Here is a 13544-nt window from a genome sequence, read left to right as displayed (position 1 = left end):
TTTTTATGATGTTTCTGCCATGTTTCTTTCTTTTTTGGGAGTTTATTTACACCAAAAAGAAGAAAAATACCATAGTGGTTTAGCAAATTACATGGTTAGGAATAACACTGGTGGCTGCAAAAGTAGTGGTACTATTGGTCCATTGGAGCATGAAGACTTTAGAAGACTTTAAACTAATCATCATAGCATCAATTAATAACCAATATGCTCTTTTGGTCAAAAAGAGTAACACAAACAAATACCAATAAAATAAAACAGACCAAATGTTCCATTTCACAATTCTACCACCAAAATGATACACAAAAAAAGATCATTCTTCCATGTCACACAAAGGAAAAAAAATTAACTCAAAATGATTAGAATGAAAGGAAAAAAAAATTAACAAGTCTAGGTCAAAATCAAAATTATATACACACGGAAAATAAGTCAGTGAAACTAATTAACACCTTGTCACGCCCTCTATGATATTATCTATCATATATATTATCTGAAAAGCAAATAAAAAAAGAAAATTTTCCATGTGATGGTACTATAAGATTATAAGGTCATGAAGGAATCTGATGGGCTTGGGCTTGAGCCTGATGGGCTTGGGCTTGAGCATTAGAGAATGGCAGTATTCTTGACTTGTTGGTGTTTGTTTGGTTGTTGCAAGGGTTTGTTGCTACACGTTCACAAGAAGGACACATAGTGAGAGTGGTAGCTGGAAGTTGCATGTAGAATGGTTGAGTAGTTTTCAAAGCTCTAAGCTCTTGAAGTTCTTTTTGTAATCTTCTATTTTCTTCTGTTAGTGTCTCACAACATCTCTTCAAATACTCACAATCCACTTCTGTTTGCTTTAGCTTTGTCCTACAAAATCATACATTCCAAAACAAAACTTTAATAAAAAAAATATTAAAGATGACTTAAATAGATAAGTAAATGGTACCAACAAATATCAAAAGAATTCTAGTAGTATTAGATTTCTTTATCTTATGGTTTTGTTTTTTTTGGTTCCATGAAAAAAAGGCAAAGCAAAAAAAATAAACACAAAAATACTGGCCGCGATGATGAGTAACACCCATACTGTCTGTTGTAAGCAATAAACGAAGCTCAGTTTGAGGATTAAACACAATCATTGTTTTAGTTCAAACAAAAATTATTCATATTCTAACTTATTAGGATACATACTATTTGATTTTAATTCTTCAAAATAAACTCTAAAATAAAATATTAGAAAAATTCATTTCTATCTGAAGAGACAAAATGACATATATTTATGAGGGCTAAAATAAAATAATATTTTCAATGATTAAAAGCATAAAAAAAAGATATTTTTTAGGGTATGAATAGCATTTAAACCTAGATAAAAAATTAAAACAAAAATATTGAAGGATAAGACTCACCTTGCTCTTCTATTTTGAAACCAAACTTCAACTTGACGAGGACTAAGATTCAACTGTTTAGCCAGTGCAAGTTTTTGCTTCTACAAGCAAATAAATAAACATGATTAATTAACAAATAAACCTTAATTAAAAAGAAGAAACAAGTAAATAAACAAATATTAAATAAGAAATTTACAGGATTAAGAGTGGTGTGTTCTTTGAAACTTTCTTCAAGAAAAGCAGATTGATCTTTAGAGAGTCTTAGTTTCTTCCTAGTTGACCCATTTTCATCATCATCACTCCCTCTTTCAGCTTCACCTTCATTTTCTCTCTTGTTTCTTCCTCCATATTCAGCATTGTTATTCCTCATACTGAAATCCATTGCAAATGGTGACACAGAACTGCTGGGGGATGACAATGAGGTGCCGTCGTCGACGTCTTCGGTCGTCGCCGCCGGGAAACGGTTCACGTCTAGCTCCCTTACCGGTCTACCTGATGATAACAAAAACAAAAAATGATTGAGTATACAAAAGTTTAAACATATTTTAAAATTTTTTGGATAATAAAATTGTTTGATGCGCAACTGCAAAGACTAATATCTCAAAGCAACTAAGATCCATTAAAAAAATTGACATTTCATAACAAATATTTTTCAATATGCATTAGTCAAGAATATGCAAAACCTTGTACCAAATCTTGGGTGCAAATTCAAACCCACAATTTTCAAGCACTTTAAAACAAAAACAAAAAAGATAAAATTAAATCTATAAAAACAAAATAAAATTAAACAAATTTATCTAGATATTAAACAAATATATAAAACCATTTAGAGGAAAGAAAAGGATTTATAGTAGATAGAAAATTACATGGTTGGGTGAGCCAAGGAATGGGGAGGTGAGAAGAAGGGTGAGGAGATCTAAGAACAGGAGAGAAAGGAAGAAGGTCTAGTTGAATAGGTGGATCTGAAGAACCTCTTTTTTCTTCTGAAGCTTTTCCTTGTTGGGTTGAGAAGAAACTTGGTAGTGGATCTTTGGTGGGTTTGTCAAGAAAAGAGATAGGTAATTTTGGTGTGTCACCTAAGCTCAAAGCAAGTTCCATTTTATGAAGTTGTTGGTAAAATTCTAGTAATAACAAACACTAGAGTTTTGTTTGAAAAAAACAATGAGAGTGCAAATTGAAATGAAGAAGGGAATAATGGGTTTATATTTGTGATGTTTGAAAGGGTTTGGGAGGAGTAAAGATTGACCGACAAACACAGGTTGACAAAGGCACGTGAATGAATTTAATACTAGTATGAGTATATAATAATTATTACAACCATTCTCTCTCAGTTCTCACACCTTTTTCCCCATCCACCACCTCCTAAAGAAGGGAATAAAAATATCCACGAGGGAGACCCCTCCTTATTTATGTACTAGGAGTATACTTTTTTTTACAAGCAAATAAATATATGTATATCCCCTAAAAAAATATATGTACTACTTTTAAGAATTTTCTATAGGAGGGTATTTTATATTTCACTTTTTTAAGAATTTATGCATCTGATTTTATGCAAACTAACAAATATATTTAACTAAAAAGCTCATTTAAAAGTATTCAAGTTATATCACTTTATTTAACTTAGTTCAAACTACGAATATATCATATTTTAGAGTATTCCGATATTTAAGTTAGTATAAGTGCAAAAAGATAGAGGTATAAAAAATATAGAAATTGTATACCTTATGTTGGTTATGGTACTATTTTCTCCTTCATCATATTTTGGGCTTTGATTATTTAACTCTTTCAACTTTTTCTTTTTTTAGGGGACACTCTTATAGAGGATGAGAAAATAGTATTTTGAGGGGACACTCTTGATCTTTCTCCTTATGTTAGCTCTTTTAAAACAATAGTAACTAAAACTATTTTGTTTAACAAAATCTGTAAATGACATATAACAAATGTCATTGATAGAGCTAAAACCTTGTTCAAAAAACATTAGTAACTAAAACTTTTTTTTTGAAGGAACTAAAACTATTTTGTTGTTTAACAAAATCTATAAATGCATATACCAATTTTTTCACATAAATTAGTCGTGCGGTATCAAATATTTAAAGAAAAATCAAATGGCTATCCAGTGCTATGTTATTATATAATTTTTCTCTTTTCAATAAAAAATAATAGAATTTTTCCCTTTGAATTCTTTTTCTATCAATTTGACGAAGTAAATATTTGAAGAAAAATAATCATACGGGTCAGAAAAGATCGGCTGGAGTTTCTAGATTTATTTTCATTGTACGGTCTTTTGGGTAAGATACGATTATAAGTCTTATTTCCATTTTAAATTTCATGGGTTGGTGAAGCTGATGTGGATCAAAATAAGAGTATACTAGAACCTAAATTTAAAAAATTGTTTGAGAGAAAAGTAGTATGAAGAAAATCGGTATATAGAAATTCATGTTGTGTGACCACTATTCTTTACAACATTTAAAAGCTGAAAAATGTGGTAACGTAACTAAAATACGTGTGACCACTATTTTTCCACTTAGTTAACCAAATAAATAGTGGTCACACATACCATATATTTGGTTAACTTAAATTTTTCAGAGTGATACAAAAGAGTGTACACATTAGGGGTGTCTATCTATCATTGCTCTAAAATTAGTGTTTTGTCTAACATGGACCAGTAAATTGATCTTGTATCATGGACAACTTTGTTTTTTAGTATTTGAACATATGTTACATCGTTGACATTTTGGAGAGTGTCGAAAGTAACAACAAACCAATGCTTCAAAGACTATAATAGATGAAGATTCCATATTTGTATCTCAAATCTTAAGGAATTAGATAAACGAGTTATTTTTTATGTATCCACGATTTACCATTTACAAGAAATATAAAACTTCTTACACAATCTAACAAACATAAGTTATCGTAATTGATTCAAGGTGCCATTTAGCCTGGACTTGTGTAAGTATTGGTCCATAATGGACCAATATTTATAGTCATTGGATTTATATGTACACATAATAACACAATACATCTCACACATCTAATTATTTCCTTTACTCTTTCTAAAATATTTTCTTGCCTTCTCTCTCTTTCTGAAATGTCAACATTTAATCTTCAATTGTTTTCAATGAAAACCCATCGTTTTTAATCAATATTTAAAATTTAATAATTTAACATATCTTTTATATTATAATATTAAATTAATATTTACTCACAAAAATTTATTTTATATTTATTTTCATTTACTTAAACATAGCAATGAAAAGCTTTTTAATTATTTATAAAAGATAGCAATGAACAGTTAAAGAATGTGTTATTTATTATTACTGCTATTATTATTCTTTTGGAAAGGATAATATGACTATTCCAAAAAAACAATGAAAATAAATAAATAATTGATAACGGTACCTGAACTATATCAGGTAACAATAACATGTATATTTTTTCTTTCAAAAAAAAATGTACCTTTTCTTATTTAAAAAAAAATAACATGTACCTTTTCTCCCATTTGTAAAAAAAAAATGTCCTTTTCTCTTTTGAAAAAACTTGTACGCTTTCGTAGAAATAAAATCAAATAACAATATGCTGCTGTCCAACAATTACCTTAACAAATTCATTAAAAAAAGTATAAATATCAACAACAAAAAATTACTGTAACAAATTTGTCAAGAAAAAAAACAATTATCGTAACAATATGTAACATTTTAAATTATAATAATTATAAAGGATAAAAATGAATTTTTTTATAAAATGATAAGAAAAGATGGGTTAGATTTAGTGTTTATAGACCATGATAAGATTTAGGGGTTCATATAATCTAACCATTGAAAAAATTGGTCCATCATGGACCAATATTTTCATAGGTTCATTTTATAAGGAACCTTGATTCAATGATGAGATTTATTAATTCAATAGGGAAACAAGTTTTTTGCATGGTGCAAAGATCTAACTCATTTATACACCGTAGAATTGAACTAAACTTAGTATATAGTCAATCTTGAAAACAGTCTAATTAAACCAAAGGGTTGCTCTCCAATCCAATAAATGCTTATGCAATTTGTTGCTCACCAAACAAGACACAAAATAATTAAGAGGTTGCACCAAACAAAACAGGGTCCAATAACATCATGATGACAAGGAGAAGAAAATGATATATCATCCTATAAGATATGTCTGAGATTATTAACCTGCTCCAATTGTCTTATTGATTAGCAAGTATATATGTTGTTTTTATCATCTATCGTCGCCATCATACTCATTCTTATTCTCATTATGCATGACAATATGATAAGAATGATTATTTGTCTTTGGGTACCAATTTGAAGAAGAATCATGTGGGATTGTGGGATATAGTATTTATTAAGGCATGATAAAAACAGTTGAACAGTCCTGTTTCAATGTTTTTTGTTTTTTGCTATCAAAAGTTATTAATTTAGGGAAAATGGTTTGTGCAGTTTCCAAGTTGAACAAAAATACAAATAGGTTATATAAATGTCTGACCAGTTGAAGTGAAATGACTCTGGTAGCTTCCAGCTGGAGATTTTAAGCGACAAAACAAAGATACTAACTAGCTACTACTATGTATTTTTCTCATTAGGACAAGATTGTTAATTAAAGAATTACTTAACGATTTTCATTATTTTTTTAAAGGGAAATGTTAACTTGTGCCCTCAAGGCACAAGTTAATGAGTCAAATGTAGAAACTTTTTATTAGAATTCGTGTATTGCATTTAATTTGTTGACTTTTAATTAGTTGAATGCACAAATGTTAATGGAATATTTCTATTTTAGGATTGCTTAACATGTGCCCTTAGGGCACAAGTTAACATGACCCTTTTTTAAATAATAATGTAAATAACTCCTTATATAATTATATAAATCATGATAGTAAAGCAATAAAAACCTCCTAATTGCTTTTAAGAAAATTGTATACTTTTTTTTTAAAGAAGAAAATTGTATACTTGGAAGTTTCACATTTGAAAATATATTAACAAATTTAAAGTTGTAACTTGTGAAAATCTAGAAGTCTTGATTTAACGAAAGGGTCACAATAGTCACCACACATCATGTATATCTTGAGAGCTTATCATAAAGGTCTGTCCAATATATTTAAAATTTTAAAAATATCTTATTCATGTATCCAATGATTTTTTCTCTAAAAAAAATGTATCCAATGATTTTTTTATACACAAAAGGATTTTACTACTTTGATTAAATGGATCCTCAAACGTACAAAAAAGAATCAAGTCAAATACATTGAAAACAAGAAAATGGAATTAACAAAAACAATATTATTATTTCATCATTTTCTACAAATAAACCAAGACCATGCTATTCGTTTAGTTCTATCAACTACCTTTGCAACAACCTTCTTATTAAAAAAAACGTTATTGCCCTTCAACCAAATGCATCATGTTATAGCTAACTACATTAGATGAGACATTTTCCTACCAATCTTTCCTTCGCAAAACCTCTTTGAATGATAAAAAATTATCAACAAATTCATCTCCCACCCAATTGCATTCAAATCCACTATATGAAGAGTTTACGATTTAAATATCACATTAAACATTTTTATAAATAAAATGTATGGCATCCTAACATATTATTGTTGTTGTTGTTTTGTTATTGTTGTTTGTAGTGTCAATTAGATCGACAAACCGACCACGTTTTACTATTCCAAGAAAAGTTTTGTGCTTTTAATCTTGCTTTGCAATTGTTTAAGTAAGCAAATAAATCATGGTTTATAAAAAGGGGAAGCTAAGGTTTCTTGTGTACTCTTTTGGAGCAATATTATAACTTGTTTCATAATGATAATGAACATGAAAAACTATTGAATGGTAGTTTTGTTTAGTATTTTATGTATATAAAAAAAGATTGGTATCCAATGACATAGAGACCGTAAAATGAGGGTCATGTGGGGTAACCCCAATCAAATTGAATATTATATATAGGTCCTCCTTTTTACCCTTAGTTTATTTGAATTTGATGAAATTGAAGAAAAATATAACAAGTGGTCCCTTGCGCGTGTTAGCTTTAGAATTAGAAAATAAATATTGAACTATTTTAAAATAGGGCACACAGAGGAAATAAGGAGGGTCAGATATGTCATGCTTTTGGGATCATTGCAATAATTGAAGTCATGCAGGCTTTAATGATAAGCTGCAGAGAAAGATGTGTGAATTATTGGGTGGGACCCTTTTGCTTTCAGAAAACGAACCTTTGCCAAAAAGTGACCATCATCTAATAATTGTTGATGAAAATGGAATGGAATGTTAAAAAAGATAACATACCCCACTTAACCGTGAACAAGGGTCTTCGACTTCTACTTCTCTTACCCTCCCAATTTCTTTCTACAATCACAAGTTTTCATTTCTCAATCATGCACGAGATTCGTGAATTGGACTAGACAAACAACAAGGGTTGAATATTAGTACTACTACTTCAATATATGTCAAATCAATTAATAATTGTTGAATTGATTAGTCTCAAAATTTGATCATTTTACACGTTAAAAAAAATATATAAATGAAAAAAAATTATTTTCAACACTCTTATTTTGGAGAGTGATGGTACATTCATAATTATCAATATAAATAGAAAATGATATACTACTCAGAGAGTGATGAAATTAGTATTAATTAGAGTTTATAATTGAAAAATATGAATAATATTGCATTAGAAGTGAAATGAATAATTTATTTTGGAGACAATTATTTTTTTTTACAAATGAAACACTTACCGTGGAACAGAAGGAGTAATGTGTTGACTTATTCTCTAAGGATAAGTGTTATTGGACTCTATGTAAGTGGAACTAAAAGTAAAATTTTATATTAAAAAAATAACTTTTGGTTCTAAAGTCTGGTAGGCCGATCACTTTTGATTCGAGATCGGGAGTCAGTTCTTTGACTCAAGCTGGTTTTTCGGCTTTTGTTTTTGTGCTCTTTCGGTGGATCAGGGGTCGCGAGGTTGTGGCAGCAGCATGATCCTTCGGTCAGGTGCTTTTCGAAATGTGGCTTAGCTTGGTGTTGGGGTATTGGTGTTTTATTTTGAGGGTGTTCTTTGAGAGTGAGTAGTGACGATGAGCAGTGGTGCATACCGTGTTTACAGTGCTTGTATTTTTGGAGTCTGTTTTAGGTGTTGATGGTGTTTTGGTGGGTTTATTTTCAGGGGTGTTCTTAGGTGGTTCTGGTGTTCCGTCTATATGCGGGCACCATTTGTATCCTGTTTCGTTCATATCCTGCGTCTTGCGGGAATGACGTTTAATAATATTTGCCGATTAAAAAAAAAACTTTTAAATTTTTAAGAAATTGAATGTACAATTTCTGAGATAAATTTTTACATTTAGTTTTGTTTGAATTGATGGAAGAGAACGGAACGAGCGGAATGAAACGTAATAGTAGTAGAATTGAGTGGAATGGAATATAAATTAACATAAATTCTATTCCATTATTTAGAAAGAGAACGGAATATGATATAATTTTTTATTCCATTTTTACTGTTATTATCTTTTATCAATATAATTAAAATGTTATAACTTTTATAACAACAATTGTAAAAAAAAAAAAAAACCCTAATTTAAATTAATTATCAACCCAAAAGACCGTTTAAAAGATATTAAACCAAAAAAATCACAATTGCAATTAGTTATTGTTATGTGCATATAAGAACAGGGTGACAACAAAACATGAAACAACGCAGAAAATATCTTAATAGTTTAGTTTATCAACAAATGACGAGCTGTACTTGTATGTATTCTAGAAAGGGAAACGAAAATACATGAAACAATTCTAGAAAGGGAAACGAAAATACATGAAACAATGCAAAAACAGAAAGAAATTGACCAGAATAAAAAAATGTAAACGGGAGGTAGAAGAAGAAATGCTACAATTTTGTGAAATAAAAAATAGGGGTAAAAAGATAATTATGTAATTAAGAGGTTTCATTCTATCCTATACGCCCCAAATTGGGAGGGAAGGAAAATAAGAGAGAATGATGGAATGAGATTGAATGTATTTCATCATGTCCCACTCCACTCCATTCCATCTATATTTTAACAATCCAAACAATGAAACCTTATTAAATACTATTCTGTTCCGCTCCATTCCATCGGATTCCATCAATCCAAGCAATGCTTAAGGCACATGTTGTTATTAATCAATTAAGCATAAATCAACACTTATCCTTAAATTATTGTAAAAATGGCTATTATAAGGGAGTAGTTTTTCCATCGTCAATCAATCATAACAATCAAATTATTATAAAAAAAACATTTGATTTTTTTCTTATACCTAATTTCAAAGTCACGCATATGGATGATTATGATGTTGTGTTGACCAAATTTTAATTTTCATAAAAGACAAGATTCTATTTTAAAAAATGTCATGTTAATTGATACTACATGAGACACCCATCAAGGAAACAAAAGAAAAAAAATTATTCAACCAACACTAACGAGCATAAATTGTTCTAAATGACTAAATAACAATAAAAAACTAAATAAACTCGTAAAATCCTAAATAGACATAGAATAAGATATTTAGTTCATACAATAACTCAAAAGACTCTTAAATAATGGGGAGAAATTAAATCAATGGTAATAACCAACATTTTTTTGGTTATCACAACGTCACTCCTAATCTTTAGTGCCTTTATTCCATATTTTTGAATCCTACCTTCATTTTTACTGATCATATATTTTTAAAAGTTAAAATATGTCGAAATTTTTGGTATTTTAGCTGTTTATACCTCTACCTTCTATATTAGTAGATAATTCTGGAAAACCCTTGCCAATATTTCAAGTTCTCATGTCATGGTTTTGTTTTAGTGATTTCAGCACCGTCTTAGGTGTTCATGAGTAGAGAAGTATCTACTTTCCAGCTAAATTGTCAATTGGATTTTCAAAATTGGACTGATAACAATAACCTAATTCATCCAAGAAAAGGGAAACATGAAACTTATGTAACCAATATTGGTTCAATTCCTGTAAATTAGTGAGTTATTCAACTCTCACTAAGGTCGAATTACTTTCTAAGTGTAAATTCGTGAAAATGTGGATTGCTAACCCTGATTTTGTAAATGTTATTAGGCATGGTTGAATTTCATCTCTTATTGGTTGCCTTATCTACATTTTGAATCAAAAGTTGAAGTTATTAAATGAGGATATGAAGTTGTGCAACAACAAGAGATAGAAAAGTTATTAGGGCACACTAATGCCCCAATGCATCAAGAAAATAATGCACAAATGGTTTTGGAAAATGCACTTAACATTGAGGATATATTTTGGCAAGAAAAAACTAAGGTTAAATGGCATTGTAATGGTGACATAAACACTTCTTATTTTCATAGGATTGCAAAGGTATAAAAAATGCTTCTAATCTTATCACTACTTTGATAAATGGTTATTAGTTCCTCAATAATCCAGCTGAAGTTTCCGCTAATGTGTTTAATCTCTTCACTTCTATCTTCAATAGCAACAATATAGTGACTGACAATGGCATGTTGACTAAAGTTAACAACATGTTGACTATGTTACGTTATCATGAATAAACTTTTTAAGTTGTATTTGATCTAAATAAATAGTGCTCCAAAACCAGATGGATTCGGAGCAATATTTTGTCGAACCTTTTGGAACATCATCAGGTATGATGTGATAAAAGTAGTTTTGTAGTTTTTAGATCCGGATAGATTTTGCAAAATTTTAATTCGAGCAATATTATTCTTATTCCTAAAACTAACAATGCAGATTCAATGAACCATTATAGGCCTATTACTATAACAAATTTAAAATTTAAAATTATCTCAAAAATTATGCCACACAAATTACGTATGCTATCACTCCAATTCAATAATGAGGCTCTATCAAAGGGAGAAACATCAAAGACTACTGCATTAGTTTGACATTCGAGGCAATCAATGTCCTTCACAAAAAAACATTTGATTGACATTGCTAAAGTTTGTGATACTCTAGATTGGAACTTCCTTCTCAAAGTCATGAGAGTTTTTGGTTTCAATAACACATTTTGCAATCCCTCTTTCAAAAACTTTACTTTTGTGGAGAACCCTGCTAGACAAGTTACCGACGACATTCTTGCAAGAAAAGATTGTAATCTTCCTTCTATGTTCATCCTTTGTGTTGTCAATGTTACAACTTCCTTTCATTCATTCCTTGATTGCATCTATGCAAAATGCATTTGGAACTGGCTAGGTTATTCCATCAATTTTCACTACAATTTCTTAACTTTCAATCATGTCCATAACTTATACGATAGAAATTGGTCTCCACAGTTTAAGTTGGTCATCTTAGTTGCGGTTACAAATTCTTCAACAACATTTGGTATTGCAGAAACCAAAGGAGATTTTCTAATAGGGCCATCAACCCAATAACTACAATCAACCTCGTCATTTTAGGAACCTCATTAACTGGTAATCATAATAATTTGTCTGTTAATACCATCACAAATTTTATCATCTTCAAAGTTAAAATCAACCTGCCCTAAGGCACATTCATCAACGTGTTGCTTCAATTGGTAATCATGGTTTTTAGCTTGTGGTGGATTGTTCATAAGCTGCAACTCTGTTTTTTTTAGGAGCCTTTGCTATTAATTTAGGAGTGTCAAACTCTCTGAACATTGAGATTATTGGTGCCCTATTTGCAGAGGAAATCGCTCATCAAAGAGCCAATGCCGGTGTTCCTTGGCATTTAAGTCATCTAAAATTGTTACATGCCTATCATTGTGTCTCATATCAATAGAAAAGAAAATCATTCTGCTCATAAGCATGCAAACTCACGTTTGTCTTTGAATTCTTCTGTTTGGTGGAACCAAATACCTGTCCAAATTTTTTGAAGACTTTTTTTTTTTAGAAATAGACTTGAACTTCCCTACTTTCAATTTTGTTAATATTTCTTTAGGGTTTAATTTTCTGCTGCAAACTTCCTTTGTTTTTTATTTTTTAAAAAGTATTCACATGACAAAAAGTGACTTGGTCAAACAATTTCACAAAACAAAATAGTCTTCTGCATACTAATTCAGCTCAATATTATGTAGATGAGAGCAAATAATTTGTTTTTGACTTCAAAGTCATGCTGTATGCGATCGAGATGATGGCTTGGTTATCTTGTTCCAAATATAAGCAACTAACAATATATCATTGTCTTTTTCCACATTAATAATAATTTATAAAATCAGAAACACATTAAGAAATATAAATAATTTTAGTGCCAACTAATGATTATAAAAATCTAATTCATGGAATGACATGATGACATATCTTCATCATCCATCGATGTCTGCTTCCGAAAAATCCTCCATAATATTGCACAGTTTTTCTCTAGCGCTCTCCTCCATGAATGGTAGAAGAGTAGAGCTCTGAGGACTTGACCTGTACAACTTTTGTGGAAAATCGAGCAATGTCAATTCTTCATCAAGTTCTGGGTCGGAGCATTCAGGGGAACTAGGATCCTACAAACAGAAGGGACAAAAAAAAAAAGAGGAGAAAACAGAAAAGTTTAAGCAACAAACAAAAAGAAATACTATATTAACTTGAAAGACATGTTTGTAACTGAAGCGAAAGTGGAGAGTAAAAAAGGCATCATATAACACAATACCTTAATCTGCTCCGGCGAAGGAAAGGGATCTGTAAAAATAAAATATGGTTATGAGAGTTATGAACATAAAGTAGTAACAATAAGAAGAAGAAGAATCAAAATCAACTCTTAACTAAACTTTTGACATAAGTATCACAGCATATAATATTAATGTGTCAAATATGGAGTTAAAAGATATAGTTTTTTACCATATGGGTCCAAAAGTAGATCATAAGCATTCCATGAAGCTTGCTGAGCCTCAATGCACTTGTTTTGATCATGTTCGGAAGACCTTTCCTTCTTTATCATATCAATATCAATATCAATATCAATATCGTTAAGATCTAGCTTGAAATCATTGTGGGGATCGATGCACTTGTTGTGAGTTAATTCTTTTGATGAGGCTGCAGGTTGATTAGGCCCCTTTGTTATATCGTTTGGTGCCTTTCGACTTCCTTTCTTTCGCTTTGTCTTTAGCTTTCGTTTCGATACAGCAGGGTCTATCAAAGCAAGCAAAGAAAACAGAGATTAGAACAGGGCAAAAACATGTTGTGAAATAGTGGCTACATTAATTAGCCTATAGCATTGTTGCACACCAGAATTTG

At 30.2% G+C, this 13544-nt stretch overlaps 2 protein-coding genes across 2 annotated transcripts in view; both read right to left on the bottom strand.

The window, feature by feature from the left end:
* Positions 1–388: 388 nt before the first annotated feature.
* On the bottom strand, positions 389–2778 carry LOC146955261 (homeobox-leucine zipper protein HAT14-like). The gene is made up of 4 exons (XM_085720884.1): positions 2228–2778; positions 1558–1853; positions 1383–1462; positions 389–846 (listed from the first exon to the last, which is right to left on the bottom strand). The coding sequence occupies exons 1-4, from the start codon at positions 2457–2459 to the stop codon at positions 546–548; spliced, it is 909 nt and encodes a 302-aa protein (XP_085577010.1). The 5' UTR covers positions 2460–2778; the 3' UTR covers positions 389–545.
* A 9704-nt stretch (positions 2779–12482) lies between these two features.
* Positions 12483–13544, bottom strand: part of LOC146955256 (uncharacterized) — a 28969-nt gene continuing 27907 nt past the window's right edge. Inside the window, exons 3-5 of the mRNA XM_085720868.1 lie at positions 13149–13439; positions 12961–12989; positions 12483–12814 (exon numbers count right to left, since the gene is read on the bottom strand). Coding sequence (XP_085576994.1) covers positions 12629–12814; positions 12961–12989; positions 13149–13439 — 506 coding nt within the window. The 3' untranslated portion in view covers positions 12483–12628. The remainder of the gene's footprint in view (positions 12815–12960; positions 12990–13148; positions 13440–13544) is intronic.

This window comes from Medicago sativa, chromosome 1 (genome assembly GCF_051527215.1).
Source record: "Medicago sativa cultivar Bolivia chromosome 1, Bolivia_mono, whole genome shotgun sequence".
Taxonomy (NCBI): Eukaryota; Viridiplantae; Streptophyta; class Magnoliopsida; order Fabales; family Fabaceae; genus Medicago; species Medicago sativa.
This window is presented reverse-complemented; position numbering and strand designations above follow the sequence as displayed.